This window comes from Camarhynchus parvulus, chromosome 24 (assembly GCF_901933205.1).
Source record: "Camarhynchus parvulus chromosome 24, STF_HiC, whole genome shotgun sequence".
Classification (NCBI taxonomy): Eukaryota; Metazoa; Chordata; class Aves; order Passeriformes; family Thraupidae; genus Camarhynchus; species Camarhynchus parvulus.
In genome coordinates this window covers 1,148,381-1,168,877 of record NC_044594.1, presented here as the reverse complement: position 1 = coordinate 1,168,877, position 20,497 = coordinate 1,148,381, and the positions used below count along the sequence as shown (strand labels likewise).

The window sequence follows — 20,497 nt, the reverse complement described above, 5'->3', positions numbered from 1 at the left end:
AATCGCTGATTTAGGGCAGGAGCGAGCGAGGAGGGGCTGGGCGCACCTTGGCAAGGAGCGCGCCCTGACTCGGGCTGGGAGCGCTCACCTTCCCCAGCCAGCAGGCCGGGCTGGGGGCAAGGAACTTGCCCCGTTGTGCTGGGAGGACTTCGAGAAACTCATCTTTTCGCCCAAGCGGATTTGCCTTTGCAGCCCGGATTTGTGTCCCCGATGCGCGCCTGGCTGCGCGCTGCGCTCGTCCTTGGGGCGCAGCTCCGAGGTAAGGAAGGAAACCTGTCCCGGCCGTGCTGCCCTCACTCCCCTCTTCCGATCCCTGAAATTATCCCCAAGGCTGAGGCTTTTTCCCCCGTCCTTGCTGCGATTCTTCCTGCGCGGGCTTGGCTGGAAGCGGCACGAAGCATTTGGGTTTCTTCCCCAACAGGTTTGGGCGTATTCGGGAGGAAGAGCACCGATCTCCTCCACTGATTTCCTCCTCAGCTCCGCTTTCAACGTCTTTTTCTCTCCTGCCAGGAATCTGAACTTTACTCCCAGCCTTTCTTTTTTTTTTTTTGCTACCTTTGTTCCGAAACAGCCAGGGATTGTCCAGGAGCTCCGGCCTCAGATCCTTTACACAGCAAAGGTTCCAGACTGACATGAAACTCACCTGAATTTTCATCGGTTTATATCAAAACAACTGGATTTTAATAATAACACATCTTCCTTTCCCAAATGCATCGGCACATGGATGTAATCTGCCTTGAAAAAAAGCATTTTACTCTTATTTCTCGCTTAGTTCTTTTCAAGGAGTTTAAAACTAAAAGATTTGGCACCGAATCCATGTATGAGCAACGTGATCTCTGCCAATGAGGTTTTTCACGTGGGAATGCTTTCACTGCCTTGGCATTCAAGTCTTTTTCGCTTTGAGATAAGAAATTATTTGGAAGGAAATATTTAGTCATGAATTACTTCAAAATACATCTTTATTTTCAACCTGTATTTTACAATCCTATATAAGTTTGTTTTTTTTTTTTTTGCTTGAATCACACTGGGTTGAGTTATCTTCCTAATGTGAGAGGATATTAATCTATTTCCTTCACTAGCAAACCATTAATTTTTCTTATTTTTCACCTTCCTCTCCTTTCCTTGCTTTCCCTCCTGCTGGTTGTCCCTCTTCCAGGAGAGCATCGCTCACTCGATGCTCACTTATTTTTAAAGCAGCAGCCATGGTGGTTGTGGGGATGTTTCTTGGAAAAACAAACCCACGTTTTCCTTGAGGATTTCCTCTAGACCTGACTGAATTTACCTGCAGCTGCCCAGCTGGGCTATAAAGCCTCTAAAACTGGCTCTGGATATACCAGTAGGAGCAGTTTCAACGTGGTGTGCACGAGACTGAGGAGAAAGTGTAGAAAGGGAAAAAAGGGAGTAGAAAGTGTAGAAAGGGAAGTTCTGTCATGGGAAATAGCGATTATTGGGTGGGTTCAGTCCAGTTTGAATGGGTTTTTCTGAATAAACCGGCAGGATCACCCCCCTTGGAATGCCTGAGCCACTCAGGCGATGCCTTGCCAGCGCAGATAGGGCTCCCGGGGATCTAAAGGCGATAAGAGCAGGGATGAGCTCACTCCTGACAGTGATTTCCCCCTGTGTTTGCCCTGCAGCGCTGTGGCTGGCGGCAGCAGTGGAAGTTCACACTGCCAAGGAGCTGGTGGCCGTGAACGGGACCAACCAGCGGCTGAAATGCACCTTCTCCAGCAGCAGCCCCGTGAGCCAGCAGCTGTCAGTGAGCTGGAACTTCCAGCCCGAGGACCTGAGCGCCCACGAGCCGGTGAGTGAGACCCCTGTGCTCCCTTCTAGGGGCTCCCCTCACCCCAAAACCCAGCGCTGGGTGAGCAGTGAATGGGTACGGACACACCCCAAACCCACAAGTACATCCGAGCCTTCGTCACGTGCAGTGATTAATCCGAGTCCTGTTCATAGACCCTGCCTGAAAAACACTCTCATGTTTAGTTTTGGGTGGTCAGGTTGAAATATTTGTGGCTTTACAAAGCTGAGACTGCTGACACCACGGCTGAAACCTGAAGTCTCATCAGGTGCAGGATGTCACCTAAGAGATGTCACTCTCTTGGGTGACATCCTGCATCTGATGAGACTTCAGGAATCTCCCTTGCAGCCCAGGCCATTGGATGTTCCTGTGACTCTTGTAGGTATTTTACTACCTGAAGGAGCCCTACCAGCCCCCCTCGGGAAGGTTTAAGGACCGAGTCACCTGGGATGGGAACATTGAGCGCCACGATGTTTCCATCATGGTCTGGAACCTGAAGCCCAGTGACAACGGGACTTTCACCTGCCAGGTGACAAACTGGCCAGACGTCTATGGCACCATCGGGGAGGTGCGGCTCCGGGTTGTGCAGAAAGGTGAGAGGCTGAGAAACCCCCCAGAGATCGTGTGGGTTTAAGCAGAGTGACCTTCTGGGAAAACTGTGGGAGAAAAGGGGTTGTAAGTTGGGAAAAATGTGTATTTTATTTTTTTTTTTACAAATATTCAAATGAATATTATAGGTGTTGTGTTAGAAAGTGATGCTGTCTTAATTTTCTTAAGTAGTGTGTTAAACATAGTTTTAGGTTATAAGTTAATGTTATAATGTTATAAGGTTATTAGGTATTATTAGGTTATAAGTTTTAGGTTATATAGAGTTTTAGGTTATAATGTTAACATAGAAACTATGGTATGTAAGATTCTTGTTTAAAGAGAGGAATGAGGTACTCTCACTGAGACAGCAGCCACAGGACACCTGAATCTTTCAGAGAAAAATAATTTATTGCCCCATTATCAGAAGAAATGAACTTCTTCCTGCCTTGCTCAGCCCTAATGACACCGTCAGGATTCAGAGGAAGAAGCTGACACTGCCCAGACAGAATCCTGTGTTTGAATGGAATTTATGCATCATGGATGAGCTGTATGAATATGCAACAGGCTGTTGCTTTGAAGGGTTAATCCTCTGTTCACGTGGGTCCTTTTTTGGGCTTATTTTGCTCAGAAAGAGGTACCCAGACTATCTGCAACTCCTTGTTTTTATTGTCTCATATTTTCCTAAATCCTAATTGTCCAAATTATTATTGCTCTAATTCTATAGCTATTTTTATAACCATTTTATTACTATTAAACTTTTACCATTTTAAAAACAAGTGCTTTTCACAAGTAGAAAGCGTGAGGGGAGAAGAGGAGCCTGAGGAAAGGTTTTACTCACACACACAGCATCCCGGCCTCGTTCCTCCTGTGCACCCCTCTGCTTCACTCCCCTGTCTCTCCCCACGCAGTGAGCTTCTCAGAAATCCATTTCCTGGCCGTGGCCATCGGCTCTGCCTCTGGGCTGATGATCATCGTGGTGATAGTCGTGATCATCTGCCGGCAGCACCGCAGGAAGGCGCGAGACAGGAGGATGGAGGCGGCGGACACCGAGCGGTGAGGGAGGGCAGGGGGGGCTCCTGGGACAGCCTGGACAGTTTATCTCCATGGCCCTTCTGAATTCTCAGCCAGTTTATCCCCATGGCCCTTCTGAATTCTTGGACGTTTATCCCCATGGCCCTCCTGAATTCTCGGCCAGTTCATCCCCATGGCCCTTCTGAATTTTTAGCCTTTATCTCCATGGCCCTTCTGAATTCTTGCTTTACCCTGGCTCTGAATTCTCAGCCAGTTCATCCCCATGGCCTTTCTGAATTTTTGGCCTTTATCTCCATGGCCTTCCTGAATTCTTGGCTTGGACCCTGCACGGAGCATCCACAATGCAAATCTGCCAACCCAATTAATGATAATTGGCTGAACAGAGCCCCAGGATGGGCCAGCTCTGGAGTCCTCATCTGGCTCTTGCCCTTCTCAGTGGCTCCTCACTCAGAGGGATGCAGCTGCTGCGATGGTGGAGGGGAGATGACCACCCTGTCCCCCAAGCTGTGGTCACCACTCGTGTGGCACACTCACCATGTCACCTTGGGTGTGCTGTGTCTGACTCAGGACATCCTGCTGCTCTGCCTGACACTCATTTGGACTTTTTTTCTCTATTTTTTCCTCCCATTTTTATAACAGTAAAGAAAAGGAGAGCCTGAAGATGGGGGAAAAAAAGGAATCCATTCCATTGGAAGATTAAAGGTCTTTGCTGGTGTGCACAATGCAGGTACCCATCCAAACCTTCTCTAATTAATGTCTCAGTGCTCCTGTGGACTCTCCAAGACATTCCCTCGGGTGCTTCCCTGCTGTTCACAGTCAGAACTGAGGCCACGGTCACACTTTGCTGTTGAGGATCCTTCAGAGCCAGCTGAACAATCTCTGAACAATCACAGCCTCTTTAATGTACAAGAGATTCCTCCACCCCGGTGTTGAGGAGCATTTGTAGGAAAGCCATTGTTGCTGCTTTCCATGGCATTCCTGCTTTGTAGATGAAGAGGAATGAATTGCTCCCCTTTTGTCAGTTTGAAATCTGCTTTTTGATTACTTTTACCTTTATTGTTTTAAAATTGCATCAGGAAGTCTGGCACTGTCTCCATATTCATTGTCTTTGCTTAAACGTGTCAGCACAAATTTTACCCACAGGTTCTGAGGTCAGCAGTTGTCTCTATTATTTTGCCTTTTGACAATAACCCTGAGTAATGGATGTTTGTTTTTCTTACAATCTTTCTTCTCAGGTGCTTCCAAAGCAGCTGGTGAAAGCTTGTAATTTGGGGTGTTAGAACAAAGCTGGATTACAGACGCCCCACGCTGCTGGTGTGGGGCTCTGCTCAACCTGAAAGTCTTGCATGGAAAAAGGGTGACTTTACATGAACTGAGAATTCCCTCCAGTGAAGCAAAGCAGGAGGATCTTGCCCCATGAACAAAGAACTTTTCCTTCATCTTCCCACCTGTGGAATGGGAGCTTCTCTGGAAGTGCCAAGACTGACTGGACAGAGGGCTGGAGGTGTTTGAGCAGATGCACTCCTGCACCTTAGAAACCACAACGTGCCTTTGTTTTAAACCTGCCCTGGTTTCATTCCCTGAGACTCCTCCCTGGCACCCTGAGAAGGAAGACTGAGCAGTGAGGTCTCAGCTGGTACAACAAACGTCCTTGGAATCCCTTTTCTACATTGGATGGACAGAGCTAGAGCTGGGCAAGCTGTGCTGCTTGTTATCAGGGATGACATTCACCAGCCAGGGTGCCTTGCACATCCTTTTCTGGCAGCTTTGGGAGAATCTGGGGATTGAGGAGAGTTTTCTGCCTGGCTTCAGCAGCTCCACTGTGTTCCCAGTCCCACTCTTACTACCCCAGTGCTCCCCCCTGTTCCCATTCCCACTGTCAATATCCCAGTGCTCCCCCTGTTCCCCAAAACTGGAACCCACAGAGTTCTAAGGGTGTGTGAGCAGCCCTAAATGGATCCTGTTACAGTATTTCCCCAGCCCCAAATCACAGCATTGGCCCGTTTGTTTGTAGAGTGTCTTTATGGCTTTATAACCTGTGAAGTGCCAGCGTTCCCTGGCTCTTCCCTGGCTGTTTTCATTTGCACTCACCAGTGTTGTAAATAAAGGCACCTTGCTGAGAGCTGGGCTGCTGTGGAGCAGGCTGTGATCTGTGGGCCCCTGGCACCTCAAATGAGCAGACTTGCACTGTTTGTCCCCAAAATCAGATTTGTTATCAGATTTGTGTGCAACAAACCAATAATTAAATACTTAGGGAGACGTTGATTATTGATTTCAGAGGACCCCAATCCTGGGTACTTGGTGGTGTCCCACAGATCCACTGGACTTTTACCAGCATTATTTATGCACAGAGTTCAGAGTCAGTAACTCTCCAAGTCCAGCCCCTCTCTTACAATGGGTTATTAATTCCCATACAAGTTATGTCACCCTAGCCAACTTCTACCCCTGCTCAGGGGCAGGCTCTTCACCTGGCTGGGCTCTTTTTGACCTGTAGGTGTGATTTTTGGTATTATAACCAGGAGAGTTCACCTCTAGGATATATAAACCTCGTGTGTAGCCCAGTTAGTAACGTACACACAGACAATCATCAGTATATTGATTTATTACATCCCTAAAACTTGTCAGTTCCAGGGTGTCCTTGGCTGAGCGATGCAGCTGCTCTGTTCCCCTCATTAGGTCTCTCTTGGTGATTGTGCTGGAAAATCTACAAAGATCTCACAGCGAGGAACATCCTGACTAAATAATGTAATCCTGACACATTCCTCGTTGTGTGGCACCCAAAAAAACAAAGCTCAGTGAGCCAGCTGGAGGTGACAGCGACAGGAGCCACCTGGGGATTTGGGGACAACTGCGCGCCAGCCCCAGCAGGGCCACTTCCCAGGTGTTCCCACCCAGGTGTGCCCAGGGGTATCCAGATGTTTCCAGGTGTTCCCTCCCAGGTGTACCCAGGTGTGCTATGGTGCTCCCAGGTATTCCGAGGTGCACCCAGGTGTTCCCTTCCAGGTGTTCCCTGGTGTACCCAGGTGTATCCCGGTGTTGCCAGGTGTACCACCCAGGTATTCACAGCCAGGTGTTCCCACCCAGGTGTACCCAGGTGTTTCCAGGTGTACTCAGGTGTTCCACCCAGGTATTCCCAGCCAGGTGTACCCACCCAGGTGTACCCAGGTGTTCCACCCAGGTGTTCCCAGCTGTACCCTGGTGTTCCCAGGTGTACCCAGGTGTACCCACCCAGGTGTTTCCAGGTGTTCCCAGCTGTACCCCAGTGTTCCCAGGTGTTTCCATGTGTACCCAGGTGTTCCCACCCATGTGCACCCAGGTGTACCCAGGTGTTTCCAGGTGTTCCCAGGTGTACCCAGGTGTTCCCACCCAGGTGTACCCAGAGCTACCCAGGCGCCGCGGCCATTTCGGGGCTGCCCCGCCCTCACCTGCGCCAGGTGAGCGCCATGTTCCGGGGCTGAGCCCGGCCGGGATGCGGCGCCCAGGGGCGGCGGGGCCCGGCGGCCGCCTCCTCCTCCTCCTCCTCCCGCGGGGGGCTCTGCTGCTGCTGCTGCTCGGTACCGGGGGGCTCCGGGCTGGGATGGGATGGACGGGACGGGAGCGGCGGTGCCCGGGGGGTCCCGCGCTGGAACCGGGCCGGGAGCGCTCGGGATGCGGCTCCGGGGGCCGTGGATGGTCCCGGGGCAGGGGGAGGCTCGGGAAGGGCGGTCCCGGTACTCTGGAGGAGCCGGGAAGCTCGGGAAGAGCCGTCCCGGGGCGGTGGGAGGCTCTGGAAGGGTCTGCCCGCACGGCGGATGTCCCGGGGCGGAGGGAGACTCGGGAGCGGCCGGGGTTGAACGGGGCAGAGGCGGCTGCGCACCCTGGAAACGAGAACTGAAAGCATTTGGAGCTGTGGGGAGACTTTTGACCCGGTGCGTGTGAAATTCAGGCGCTGTGGCCAGAACCGCAGGGCAGAACTGCTTTAAGTCCCTAAAGCCGGTGCTTGGTAACTCGTCAGAGACCCTGCCGATTCCTTTTATCAGCTCCTTGTCTCCAAATCTGAACATTCCTGCTGGTGCTGCCCCGGTGCCTCATTTGGAGCCGGTTCCAGTCCCACGGAGAACAGGGCAGGGAAGATTTCTGCTTTCCTGCAACTTTCGGTGCTGGGGAGGGAGTCACTGCTGTGCTTTAGTCCTGCACACGTGTCAGTATTTTTAGGACAATTTAGCACCTCTCATGTAGCACGAAGTGAATCCCTGCCTTTTGTGCCCATTCCATCAGGCGTCTACAATGCTCTTTCCCTGGAAATTAAAGTCAGTCCTAAAGTCCGAGCTTTTGTGGGCGAGCAAGCGCTGCTGAAATGCTCCTTCAGATCCAGCTCCCCCGTCACGGAGAGCCTGCTGGTGGACTGGACCTACCGGCCCCTCACTGGGGGCCAGATGGAGACAGTAGGTGGAACAGGGCCAAAATCAGAATTTTCTCTTTGCTTTGCTGGGCTGCTGCCTCACTTTGCGGTTTGGGACTCTCGTTGTTGCCTTCTTCCCCCTGTAAAATTCCTTTGGTGTTCTCTGGGGGGAGAAACATATTCCAGGTAAATACAAAATGGCATAATGATGGTAAAGTAGATAAATTTAGGGGGTTGTCACAGGTGCTGCACTGTGCACTGCACAGAATGGCTGTAAAGATTCAGTTGGTGGCTTTATTTCTCTTATATAGGAAATATTCTTCCTGACTTCTTAATGTGACATTACTCCTTTATTTTCCCAATGCAAAATTCCTCTATTTTTGCAATGCAGAAGCAGTTCACTCCGCTTTCTTGGACAAGTGTTTTGTTGCCACAATCACTGCCTTTCCCTCCTTGCAGATTTTTCACTATCGGTCCGTCCCACACCCCACAACAGCAGGGAAGTTCAAGGACAGGATAATCTGGGTTGGGAATGTTGCTAACGGTGATGCCTCCATCGCCATCCAGAGCCCGGCGCTCAGTGACAATGGGACATTCATCTGCAGCGTGAAGAACCCTCCAGATGTTTATCACAACATCCCCCAGACCGTGCTGCTGGTGACAGAGCGGGGTAAGGCTCCCTGCCCTCGCTTTGGCCTCACCCCTGTGACAAGAGTTGCTTTGTGGAATCCTGGAATTCCGAGCGTCACGTGGGAAACGCTCCCTGGACTTCCACGCTGCAGTTTCAGCAGGGGCTGCCTCAGCCCCGCTCTCTGAGCTCAGTGCTTTCAGAGCTGCTGGATTGATTTGGGGCAGGAAGGGACGGGGGGAGCTCTGGCGACAGCAGAAATCAAAAGTGTCCCTTTGTTCAGAAGTTTCAGCCTCCGCAAATTGCGGCAGAGCAAGTTAAACATTGAGGAAACGCTGGCCTAAAAATAATCCCCACATCACAAGCGCTGATTGTCAGCACCAATTTCCTCATCTGCCCTGCGTGCCAGCCCTGCCCCAAATTCCCAGCTCAGCGTGCTGATAGAAATGTGTCGTGCCTTCCTCTGCAGCTCCTGAGACCTGAGCCTGGGCTGGGCTGGGCTTGGGGGCAGGAGCCTCAAGGGTTTGGGGGCAGGAGCCCCACAGGTTTGGGGACCACAGATCTGGGGACAGGAGCCCCACAGATTCAGGGACCTCAGGTTTGGTGACAGGAGCCCCATAGATATGGGGGCAGGAGCCCCACAGGTTTGGGGACCGCAGGTTTGGGGTCAGGAGCCCTGCAGATGTGGGGACAGGAGCCCTGCAGACGTGGGGACAGGCTGTCCCCAGCCTGCCAGCCCCGTGTCCCACATGGAAGGGCCACCAGGCTGTGCCCTGGCTGGTGTTTGTCCCAGGGCTCGGCCAAGCCGTGCCTCGCTGTGTTCCAGGCCTGGCCTTCCAGCTGAGCTCAGCAGCTCTGCTCTCCATCCTGGTGTTCCTCCCTTCTGCCCTCGTGGTCATTCTGCTGCTGGTGAGGATGGGGAGGAAATTCCGGCTGCTGAAGGAGAAAGGAAAATGTGGCTACAAGAAATCCTCCATTGAAGTGTCTGATGAGTAAGTCCTGGCTGCAGGCTGGAGCCTGTATTTCCACTTTGGGGTGTTGGCTCAGGCACGAGGGATGATTTCCCCACTGTCCTTCAGTGCAGCTCAGTCCCTGGGATCTGCTGCTCACCCAGCAGGCAGAAAGCCCTGGGAAACCCCAGAGCTGGAGCACAGACCCAGTGCTGCACATCCCCATTCGCGTGAGGAGTGCCATGGAGCGGAGGCACGTTGGGCTCACACATATTTCACTTCTGTAATGAGGTTTATTTGAGCCTGAGTCAGCAGGATGTTTTGCATGTGAGATTTGTGTGCTGCATTTTGGGGTGAATCCCCATAACAGCAAAACAAACCAAATAATGCCACCTGTGGTGGGCTGAGCAGGGCTGCCAGGTGCTGAATGAGCCTTGCAGACTGAACTCCCTTTTGCTCAAATCCTTAAAAAATTATTTTTATTTTTTTACTACAGTCCTTTAGTGTTTTGATTGGGGGTATAAGATTTGCCAGTCAAAAAGCAACTTTTGTTTTCATTTTTGTGGCACTGAAGTGCCACCTTCAAAATGAGGCAGCTGGCAGCTTTCAGTCCTTTTGGCTTTGCTGTGCTGACTTCAAGGCTTTTCCTCACCATGAAAAACCTTCAGTTCCGTGTGGTACCACCAGGACTCACAGCCCAGGGGTGGCCCTGGGGTGTCTGGGGGGAAAGTCCAGCCTGATGCTGTGCTTTTCCTGCAGGCCTGAGCGCCCAGACAGGGCTGGCTGCGGGGGCAAGCTCAAGGAGTGGTGCCTGAACTGCGTGGTAAGTGAAAGCTGCTGTTTGCACAGCGGTTTTGCCAACCTGGGTGCTCCCAGGAGGCGCTGAGAGCAGCAGGTAGAGTGTCCCAGCACCTCTGCGTGTCCAAGGCTGTCCCAAAGGCTCCTTGGAGTGAGAGCTGCTGGTTGTGCTGCTGGGGAAGCTGACCTGACATCCATCAAACTGATTTTTCTGGGCTCGATGGAATCAAAGCTGTCATTTGGAGATGACAAATCAGGGTTGAAGTGGCAGCTGCCGTGGGGGCTCTTTGGGGGCTCTGCAGGAGCAGTTTGAGGCTGGCAGTGCTGTGCTGGGGAGGGCAGGCAGTGACCCCTCTGTGTTTCTGCAGGGCTGCTGGAGATCTTCCTCCTTTCACCTCCTGTTCACTCCAGCAGAGCATTGCTAAACCCTCGCGGTTTGTTTGTTTGTTTCTGCTTTTTGTTTGTCGTGCTCTCTGAAGTGGTGGCTGCCCTCTAATCCTGCTGCTTCCCCAGCCAGCCCAGCAGCAGCTCCTGTTAGTCAGGTGCCTGTGCTGCAGCCCCTGAGTGGTTTTGCCACCTGCTGTCCTGGTTCTGTGTGAGTCCTGCTCTCTGGAATGGGAGCCACATTCCACAGTAATGCCCAATTGGAGAGGGCTTTCATTCTCTCTGTGTCCTGCAGAGCACATTTCCCTCTGGGGCGCCTTTGCCCCGCTCAGGACGTGAGTTAAGGAGGGTTTAAATATGTGTTGTTTGATCCACTCTCCTAATGCCAGTGATTTTAAACTGCCCTAAATGCCCAAGCCTTCAGACAGGCGTGTGCTGATGGTTTCTATTAGACACAGGATGAAAAACAGGCAATTATGTAAGTTGTACATAAAATATTTACAGTTCTGCATCAGACACGGCAGGCACTGAGCTGCTGTAGGGAACAAGGGTTTGGAGAGGTGGGGGAAGCAGGAAACGCCTTGGGCCAGAGGCTGGGCTGCCCTGGGAGGTGGGAGGGCTGCTCCAGGTGATGTTCTGGAATCAGGGAGGTGCTAGGAGGAGAGATGGGGAAGGATGGAGCCCCGGTTTGGTGAGGAAATGCTGTCAGGACATGGGAGATGTTAAAAGTTGAACACTGTCCTCTCATCCCTTGGGAGGAGTGGAATTGGAGTGATAAAATCCTGCTGCTTGCACGGCAGTGCTTTGCCAGGTTTGATCCTTTGCTTGCTGAAATATTTATCTGATCAGGTCTCTGAGAAAGCTGCCCTCTCATGTTAACAATTCTGCATGTTTGAGGTCTCTCCAGTGTGCTTTTTCATGCTCCATATGTGACCAGACAATTAAAATTGCGAAGCCAATGGAAAATCCCTTTAGACTGCAATTTCTGGGTGTCAGTGAGATTGGCCCTGCAGAGCTGAGGGGTTGGGTGAGCTCCCAGCTCAGAGCTGCAGAGCTGCCTGTGGGACACCATCAAATCCTGCTGTGGTTACAGCAACCAGGGGCTTCTAAAAGTGGCTGAAAACCAATGATTGGTGCTGCTCAGGGCTGTCTCTGCAGGGCTGTGCTGCCCTTTCTGGTTCATCTTTAGCTGCTGCTTCTCTTAAAACACATTTCATGTGGGTTATAGCATGGTGGTTGTGTCTGGGAGAAGTCAAACAGATTTAGTGCTTCTACATTTATATTTATATTTCTATTATTTCTATTATTTCTATTATTTCTATTATTTCTATTATTTCTATTATTTCTATTATTTCTATTTCTATTTCTATTTCTATTTCTATTTCTATTTCTATTTCTATTTATATTTATATTTATATTTATATTTATATTTATATTTATATTTATATTTATATTTATATTTATATTTATTGCAGTGGTTTCCCAGGTCCTCTGGCCTGCTCAAGCACAGCAGGATTTTTGGGAAGCATTTAGGCTCTTGCCAGAAGCCCAGCCAGGCTCAGCCTTTGGCTGAACTCATGGCTTGGTTCATTTCTTCACACATAATCTCAGTTTCTCTCCTTGTTCCCCGTTTAGGACACGGATGAGGAAGATCCCTACTGACCAAAGCTGTGGAAAAAGACCAAAATTGCAGCACTGAAAGTCATGGTTAGACTCTTCCAGAGGCTGCTGGGGAACCAGTGCAGACTGAAGGACGTTCTCTGCTCTCAGTGGATTGGAGGAATAATGCTGATGGGATAATTCCCTTCCATTTAAACACAAAATAATGATTTTCTAAAATTCTTTCTAATTTATTGGGGAAAAGAAAATCTCTTGCCCTCAGATCTGCGGGGCCCAGAGAAGCCTCAGTGCCCACAGTGCCAATGTGCCTTGGTTTTCCTGCAAGTTGCTTTGGTTCATTGGTTTGATTTTCTGGTGACATCCCTCTTTTCCTGAGCCCTGGAAATCCAACTTTTTGAAGTAAAAGCTGCTGCAGCTCTCTGGGCACTGCCAAGGTTTGTTCTCAGGCTTTTTGGAACATACTGACTCGCAGCAGTTTGATGAAGTGATACCTGGCATCCTCTGTGCTGGAGTGAAGAGAACCTACTGCTTTTGAAGTATTTTTTTTATTCAGCTGCACCACTGGGTACTGCTCCTTCTACCTGTAGAAGCGAAGCACAATTCATAGAAAACAATTTTTTTTTCCTTCTTTTTTGAAATCAGAAATGCAAATGGGGACTCTGTTTCTGGGGACACACAACCCCATCTACCTCAGCCATGGACTCAAGCACTGCCCAAAGGAATGTTCTGTTTGCAGTAGTTGTTTTCTTCCTCCCTTCTTCTAGGACCTGGTTTAGGGAAATGGTTAATTGTGAAGCAATTACTTCCCCTTGGTGAAGGGCATTTCCTCTTTCACCAGCGTTGTCCACAATGAATAGCAGACAGCAGTGGAATTCATTCACTCAATCCCTAAAAAGCTGCTTTCTTTCTGTATCAGTCCAATATTCTCCTTTTACAGATGTGCTCCGGGTTTACTGCTGATTTTGCTGTGCAATTACCAATAAATTCCATTATTCCATTCTGGGCTGTCGGTCTCTTTATTTGGCTAAATACAGCTGAACCCATAAAACTGCCATCCTGAGGTGTAAAAATTGTCGTTTGGTGATGGGTAAAGGTTTTTAGGGAGCAGATTTAACCCTAAAGAGGACAAGTACCAGGCCCCCCTTCAGCATCTCTGCTGGCTGCAGCTCTCAGGTGTGGTGAGGCTCTCCCTGAGAAGTAGGTCAGCTGTAGATCTGTGCCTCCAGATAAAGACATTTCCCCCCTCTCTACTACAAAGCAATATTTCAAGTGTTTGTGCTCCCTGGTGACACAACATCTCTGTCAGCCAGCACTTGCCTGGGAAAGGCTGGTGGGATCACAGAGCCCGGGGGAAGTGGCTTTGCTGTTCCCCTCTCAGCGCTCCCGACTTCCCCTGGGGAGCCAAAGGCTCTTTTATGCTGCAAAATGCTGCATTTCAGCTGGGCCTCCTTGGCCAGGGGTCTGCTGGATCCTGGGCAAATGTTCCTGCTGCAAAGCTGGGCTGCCACCTCGGAGCTGTGGATGGTGCTGAGCTTTCTCCTCCTCTGCCACCCACATGGGAATTTCTTGGTGTGCTGATGCAGACAAGTAGAGATATTATAAGAGAAAGGCCTTAGAAAATCAGGCCTAAATTACCTGAAATCAGGCCTAAATTACCAGCTAAATTATCTAAAATCAGGCTAAATTACCAGCTGGCCTGATACTCCTCAGTGCAGCCAGCTTGTAAGTTCTCATAAGTTACCCAAACAATCTATTCTAGTAAGGAAAACAGGCTGCACTTGGAATAACAAGAAATTTGTCCTGTGAGAATCAGTGAACAAAATATGTAAACAATCCAAGAATAGAGAGATTTGATGGAAAGGTAAAATGCCACTTTCTAACCAATGAGTGCAGCAAGGAGACTGCTGCCAAGTGGAATTGTGCACAAAGTCTGTGAAAAATGAGTTTTGTGAGTAAAGAAGGGGCTTTTCTGCATGAAAAACTGAGTCCTGTCTGCTTTATTGTAACAGTGTGCCATGGAAGGCACTGGTACTGGGATGGGGGAAAATGGGATACTGGGATGGGGAATAGGGGTACTGGGATGGGGAATGGGGATACTGGGGTGGGGAAAAGGGATACTGGAATGCAGAGAGGGGATACTGGAATGGGGACCTGTGGGATGTTGGAATGGGGAGCAGTGGGATACTGGAATGGGGAATGGGGATACTGGGATTGGGAGCAGTGGGATACTGGAATGGAGAGAGGGGATACTGGAATGGGGAGCAATGGGAAGCTGGAATGGGGAGAGGGGATGCTGGAATGGGGAGCAGGAGCTACTCTGGCGGTTCAAGGAAAGAGGAAGGGTGAGAATGGTCTTTCAAAGCAGCCAGGGGGGCTGCAGCAGAGGCCAATCCGTGCCTGGTGTGTGTTTCAGGAGGAGGCAGCTGCCTGTGCTGGGCCAGGCAGGTTCAGGGCGCTGGCAGCCCCAGGAGGAAGGCACAGCCCCATCACCAGTGCTGCTGCCTCACTGGGACAGGACCCAGGTGCAGCAGTGACAGCTCTCTGAGCAGCTCTGGGCCCCAAAACAACGCAGGAGGTGTGCCAGGAACCTCTTGTGTCCTGGACTGGTCATTGGGACTGGTCAGGCCGGTCCCTCACCTTGGCCTGAGCCCCAGCTCTCCTGTCAGGTGCCTGTGGAGCTGCCCCATCACCCCTCTGGGACAGATGCATCTGCACTCGGTTTCCCCTCTGTGTTGCACATCCTGATTTCATGTTCTGCTTTCTGTTGTGTAAAAGTGACCATCAGACCCAACCTGCCAAGAAACATCTTGCATATGCAACCTCGAGATGATTTAGCAACTGATTCAGATACTCCGGATTCAGGCACTGAATCAGCTGCTGCAGAACGTGCAAGACAGGCTGACCTTTCCAGGCCACTCTAGGTGAGTAATTTTTGCTGTAATATTTATTTCTGGGTGGTTTTTTTTCATTTGTTTTTCCTGAGAAGAGAACCAGAGGAGCAGAAGGGGCTCGGTTGCCATGTGCAAAGGCAGGGGATGTGAAGGCCATGTGCAGGCTGTGCCCCTTTTCCCCCAGTCTGTTTGGGAGAGGGGATTCGGATGTGTCAGCACTGGCACACTCAGAGCAGCCTGGTGAGTGGGTGCTGGCTCCAGCTGGCGCCTCCCAGCACCCTCTCACTGCTGTGTGTCACAGGGAGACCCTGCAAAAACATGTTAAATGTGCTCCCAGCCAGGAGCAGAAATCCTCCTCAAAACCAGGGCAATAAACCCAGCAAGGACCTGCTGGCAAACACAGCCCAGAGCCCCAGAGCTGTGGGAGGTTCTGGGCACAGAAATCTCAGCTCTCTGCAGTCAAACGGGACTGGGTTTGAGCTGGCTGCTGCTCTGGCTGCTGCAGGGGGTGGTCCTGGGGAGTGCAGCTCTGCAGGTTTGGCACTGCCCTGGCTGTGCCTGCTGCCCTGAGCTGTGCTGAGGGCCTGGGGCTGAGCAGGAGCTGTGTTTGTAGGTCGGCTGTGCAGCCAAGTGTGTCAGGGCAGAGCTGCACAGAGCGCAGCAAACCGCTCAAAAACCAGCCCCAGAGGGGTCCTGTGTTTGGAGAGGCAGATGGCAGCGAATTCCAGAAGGTTTGCTGCAACTTCTCAGGATTTTTGTTTGGTGGAAAGGGCGAGGTGATGAAGGTACAAAGCTGTAGTGATTTTCTCAGCCTAGAACTGATCCAAGGGTCCCCAGCAGCTGATTCTGGGTCTGAGGCTGGCCTGGAGAGCCTCTCCCTTGCACAGTGGAGCAAAACGAGAGAAGCCACCAAAATGCCAGAGATGATTCAGCTCTTGTCTTTCTATTTCTATTTCATTTCTGCAGTATTGGAAAATACCTGCTGGTAGGTCACAGCAGCCCCAGTTGCAGCTTCACACGAGGGCTCTCGGGCCAGGAGAGCTGCTCTCAGGAACCACTCACCCTCAAGTGAAGGGCCCCAGCTGGGACCCGTGGAGCAGGGACAGGGCAGCAGGGTGCTGAGCCCTGCCTCCCTTGGGACACTGCCTGGCACCTTCTGGGGTGGCAGCCAGTCCTTCCCTGGGCTGGAGGACAAACCTGCAGAAAGGAGAAGTCAGCTTTGTTCTGAGAGATGTGGAGCAGGTGGAGCTGGAGCAGAGATCAGATGTGGCCCTGCTCCAGCAGAGCCTCTCAGGCGAGCAGCGCCCAGGAGCAGGGTTAGACCTGGAGCAGGAGGTCGTGTTTTAGGACCCAGCTTCTCTGATGAGCAGAGTAAACAGCTGTGAGCATCTCAGCTCAGATGTCAGACCTCGACCCCCAAACCACCGGAAAGAATGGTGACTGGCTTAGGTGCACAGATGAAGGGGCTGAGCCCTCTCCCCATGCTCGCTCCTCCTTTCCAGGCTCAGGCGGTCCCACAAACCAGAACCCTGTCTCTGCCCTCTGTGCTGTGCTGATTTCCAGCCCCCCAACCCCAGAGGCTGCACACCAGAGTCTTCCTCTGGCCTTGAGCTGGCTGCCAGCCCTTGGTGTCCTGCCCCAGGGGACACTGGAGCATGTGTCACCTGTGCTGTTCTTTTCAGAGGGAGATGAAGGCGTTGCTGAGCCTGGCCCTGCTGCTGACATGGCTGGGTAAGCTCTAAGTTTTATTCCCCTCTGCTTTCCCCTCTGCCTTTGCTCTCAGACCCATCAGTGTCTCTCCTCCTGTGGAGCTGCTCGTCTCCTGGGTGCCAGCCCCTCTCTGGCCCTGTGTGTGCTCATGTCCCCTGTAAACAGCCTGCAAACTGCACTGCCATCCCTGCATCTGCCCTGCACTGAGGCTCCAAGGCTTTGAAAGAAGCAGAACTGCTTCACCAACTCTAAGTACAGGGAGAGGTTTCCAAGGTATTGATTTTGGCTCTGCTCGAGGCAGGCAGCTCCCTTGGTCCTCTCCGCTGGCAAATATTTGTCATTTTCAGCTCCTCAGCTGGTCAAGACCAACAGAACTTGTTTGGGAAGCTGCAGCACTTTGCATTCATTATTTACAGGGTTTCAGACAAGCACTTGGTGCTTGGCCAGGGCCCAGCCCTCGGTGGTTGTGGACAGGCTGGGCGCAGAGGATGAGCCTACCTGTCTGAGCAGCTCCCCTGGGCTGAATCAGCTCTCAGCAAACAGCAGCAGAGCCTCAGCCTCCCCTTGCAGGGCCACTGCAGGCTGGGGCAGGTGGGGCTGACGAGCCCCAGTGACATTTTGTGCCCCACTCGCTTCACAGAAGCTTTTAGCTCAGAGGAGACCTTTAATCCCCTTCCTGCCGCCGCTCTGCAGCCGCAGCTGCCTCGTGCGGGCTGTCAGCTCTGGCTCTGTGATGTTCCCCTGCTTTGCTTTTTTCCCACCATCCAGCTGCTCTGGAAACCCCAAGCTGTGGTTACATGGCCAGACAAATACAAGCCCAGGTCTGGAGCCTGTGAGCAAAGGGGAAGGAAGCCAAATGGGCAGTGAGGGAGGAACTGAAATTCGTGTGAAGCGCTGGAATCGCCCCTGGCCTGGTGGAGATGAGAGCAGCACAGGTTCTCCCAGGCAGTGAGTCACAGGAGGAGCTGCAGGCTTTGGCTCCGAGGCGAGGAGGGCAGGGGCTGTGCTTCAGGAGGGCAGGGGCTGAGCTTCCCAGCTCCCCTTCGGCTGCATCACAGGCAGCAGCCCTTGGTGTGGCGGCGGGAGGATGCACTGCCCCACATCCCACATCCCTGAGCAGGGCTCAGGCACGGGCTGGGCCTCTGGGCTGCTCAGGGCCCTGAGCCCCAGGCTGCCCTGCACAGCAGACAGCCATGGGGACAGGCAGGCTGCAGCTGGCCCTCCTCCCCGGGCTCATGCTGCTGTCCCTGTCCCCGGCAGGGCGATGCACAGGGGCTGCCCAGGTGTTCATGGAGCCCCAGCTCCGGGCTAGGGCTGGGGACTCTGTGCTGCTGCAGTGCCTCTTCCTGGACCCCGACAGCAAGGGATGGACCCTGCACAAAGTGGACTGGCTGCACAGGGCAGGAGCTGGCACACAGGTGGGTCTGGACAGGGCTGGGACAAAGGGGACATGGGGATGGTGGCAGGGGAGAGAGGGTGAGGCAGCCCTGGGGAGGATGTGGGGATGCAGCCCTGGGGAGGCTGTGGGGATGCAGCCATGGGGAAGCAGCCATGGGGAAGCAGCCCCAGAAAGGCTGTGGGGAAGCCCATCCTCCTGCCACCAGGCCATGAGGAGAGGAAGTTTCCATGAGAGGAAGAAGGGTCCCCGTGTGGGGGCAGCTCCTGCAGCAGAGGGGGAGCAGCATCCTGGGGCTTTCCATGAGAGTCACCCAGAACAGCCACGGGACAGGGAGAAAGTGTGAACTGAGAGCTCTTGAGGAGGAACAGGCACCTGACATCCTGCCCCTGCCATCCTGCGCTGCCCTGGCAGGAGGAGATGGTGTTTTTTTACTACAGCAACCACGGCGTCCCCGCGGGGCGCTTCAAGCACCGGGTGCAGTGGCGGGGGAACATCTCCCGCTGGGACGGCTCCATCCTGCTGCAGGACCTGCGTCTCAACGACAGCGGCACCTACGAGTGCGAGCTGCGCCTGCTGGAGACCAGCAGCGTCTTCAGGAGCCGCACGGTGCTGCTCGTCAGCCCCGCGGCACCCAGAGGTGCGCGATGCTCCCGGGGCTGCCCCCCCTCGGTGTCCCCTCGGTGCCATCCCCGCCTCAGTGTCCCTCCGGTGCCATCCCCGCCTCGGTGTCCCCCCGGTGCCATCCCCGCCTCAGTGTCCCTCCGGTGCCATCCCCTCCTTGGTGTCCCCCCGGTGCCATCCCCGCCTCGGTGTCCCCCGGTGCCATCCCCTCCTCGGTGTCCCCCCGGTGCCATCCCCTGCCCTCCAGTGCACCCTCGGTGTCCCTCCGGTGCCATCCCCGCCTCGGTGTCCCCCCGGTGCCATCCCCGCCTCGGTGTCCCCCCGCAGGTGCCGAGGATGCGGCGCCCCCGAGAGACTCCGGGTTCTGGCCGGCCGTGGTGGGCTGCGGCTGCGTGGCCGTGGTGGTGGCGTTCCTGGCCGGGCTCTGCGTGAGGAAGAGGTAAAAACGCCGCTCTGGGTTTAGGGGGGTGAGCTCCCTGCAGCCCTCCCTGGTGCCCGCAGGTGCGAGGGTTCAGCTGCCCAGGTGTGGGGTGCCAGCCTCCTGCTGCCATCTAGTGTCACCGCGTGTGTCCCCTCGGCTCCCAAACCTCCTGGGCTGTGCCAGCAGCGCGGACAGCCTGGCCCGGGTGCGTGCTGAGGGGTGGCAGTGTCCCGGGAGAGGGAGGGAGGGACGGGAGGAGCGGGCGATGCTCCTGGCCGGAGGTGACACTGCTGCTGCCTTCCCTCGAGGTTTGCGAGCGTCACGGCCCTGGAGAGGATGGGGAAGAGCAGCAGCAAAGGCAAAGCAGAGGTGAGAGGGAGGGGTCACTGGGGCTGGGGAGGCAAGGGGGGGATCCCACCCTGCCCAGGCACCAGGGGCCGTTGGCTGGCCAGCTCCAGCCGTGGCTCTCGCAGCTCGCCCTGTGTTTGGGCAAGCCTGAGTGTTTGGGGGCTGCTCAGACCCAAACGGCCTGATCTGCCCCTCGCAGGAAGCAATCTACACCTCAATCCCTGGAGCTGAGGTGCCCAAGGCTGAGCAGGAAGCAAAGAAGAAGAGGAGAGCTGAGGACACGTACATAACCATGGTGAGGAGCTCAGCAGGCATGGTGGGACCCCCACACCACTGCCCCCCTCACCAGGGCCGTGGCACCCAGGGCCTCACTCCCTGTCAGACCCCAGCATCCCATGCCCCCAAACCCCCCTGGTACCCGTGGTGAGGCTCACACCTTGTCCCTTGCTCCTGCAGCACCCGTCTCACTGCCGCGACAACGGCGTCTACGTGGAGCTGGCCAAGAGAGCCATCCCGTCAGAGTGGATAGCAGAGGGCACCCAGGGGCATGGACAGGGCCAGGAGCCCCACAGCAGGCCAGAGGAGGCTCTTCCCCAGCCCCCAGAGCTGCAGAAGTAGCTGTGTGTGGATGGCAGCCCTGTTCCAGGTGTGTCCGAGACACCTTTGTCCCTCTGAGGACTGGGAACTGTGTGCCCCGTGCCAGGGCACTGCCGGGGCACAGCCCACCCCAGCTGTGTGCAGGGCACCAGGGCACCCCTGTGCCTGTGGCTCTTGCCCCCTGGGCTCCAGAGAGTGGGCACAGCCTCACGCTCCAGCTCTGACCCCGGCCCAGGGTGAGGATCCCCGAGGGGGGAGATGCAGCAGGAGCTGGCACAGTGTTTTTCTGTACATAATAAAACTCAGGGAGTCTTCCCTGATGCTGTCTTCG

The 20,497-nt window shown here is 53.6% G+C and overlaps 3 protein-coding genes across 4 annotated transcripts; all 3 read left to right on the top strand.

Annotated features, from left to right (window-relative positions):
* MPZL2 (myelin protein zero like 2) lies at window positions 1–5,525 on the top strand. Its single transcript, XM_030964970.1, has 6 exons — window positions 1–259; window positions 1,635–1,801; window positions 2,181–2,391; window positions 3,295–3,439; window positions 4,058–4,145; window positions 4,654–5,525. The coding sequence occupies exons 1-5, from the start codon at window positions 211–213 to the stop codon at window positions 4,116–4,118; spliced, it is 633 nt and encodes a 210-aa protein (XP_030820830.1). The 5' UTR covers window positions 1–210; the 3' UTR covers window positions 4,119–4,145; window positions 4,654–5,525.
* Window positions 5,526–6,856: 1,331 nt separating this feature from the next.
* MPZL3 (myelin protein zero like 3) lies at window positions 6,857–13,179 on the top strand. Of its 2 annotated transcripts, XM_030964968.1 has the most exons (6): window positions 6,857–6,972; window positions 7,676–7,842; window positions 8,259–8,469; window positions 9,254–9,419; window positions 10,137–10,200; window positions 12,195–13,179. In XM_030964968.1, exons 1-6 carry the CDS (start codon window positions 6,888–6,890, stop codon window positions 12,219–12,221), a joined length of 720 nt encoding a protein of 239 aa, XP_030820828.1. In that variant the 5' UTR covers window positions 6,857–6,887; the 3' UTR covers window positions 12,222–13,179. The 2 variants fall into 2 exon arrangements, with proteins under 2 accessions (XP_030820828.1, XP_030820829.1); XM_030964969.1 differs by lacking the exon at window positions 10,137–10,200.
* A 4,794-nt stretch (window positions 13,180–17,973) lies between these two features.
* On the top strand, window positions 17,974–20,187 carry JAML (junction adhesion molecule like). Its single transcript, XM_030964779.1, has 6 exons — window positions 17,974–18,198; window positions 18,591–18,816; window positions 19,128–19,239; window positions 19,530–19,590; window positions 19,769–19,864; window positions 20,026–20,187. The coding sequence occupies exons 1-6, from the start codon at window positions 17,974–17,976 to the stop codon at window positions 20,185–20,187; spliced, it is 882 nt and encodes a 293-aa protein (XP_030820639.1).
* Window positions 20,188–20,497: the final 310 nt, after the last annotated feature.

Coding starts and splice junctions, on each gene's coding strand:
- JAML (XM_030964779.1), top strand. CDS start 17,974: ATGGGGACAGGCAGGCTGCAGCTGGCCCTCCTCCCCGGGCTCATGCTG. Junction 18,199..18,590: donor GGGCAGGAGCTGGCACACAG/GTGGGTCTGGAC, acceptor CTGCCCTGGCAG/GAGGAGATGGTGTTTTTTTA. Junction 19,591..19,768: donor GCAGCAAAGGCAAAGCAGAG/GTGAGAGGGAGG, acceptor TGCCCCTCGCAG/GAAGCAATCTACACCTCAAT.
- MPZL3 (XM_030964968.1), top strand. CDS start 6,888: ATGCGGCGCCCAGGGGCGGCGGGGCCCGGCGGCCGCCTCCTCCTCCTC. Junction 9,420..10,136: donor TCCATTGAAGTGTCTGATGA/GTAAGTCCTGGC, acceptor CTTTTCCTGCAG/GCCTGAGCGCCCAGACAGGG. Junction 10,201..12,194: donor AGTGGTGCCTGAACTGCGTG/GTAAGTGAAAGC, acceptor TTCCCCGTTTAG/GACACGGATGAGGAAGATCC.
- MPZL2 (XM_030964970.1), top strand. CDS start 211: ATGCGCGCCTGGCTGCGCGCTGCGCTCGTCCTTGGGGCGCAGCTCCGA. Junction 1,802..2,180: donor ACCTGAGCGCCCACGAGCCG/GTGAGTGAGACC, acceptor TGACTCTTGTAG/GTATTTTACTACCTGAAGGA. Junction 3,440..4,057: donor GAGGCGGCGGACACCGAGCG/GTGAGGGAGGGC, acceptor TTTTTATAACAG/TAAAGAAAAGGAGAGCCTGA.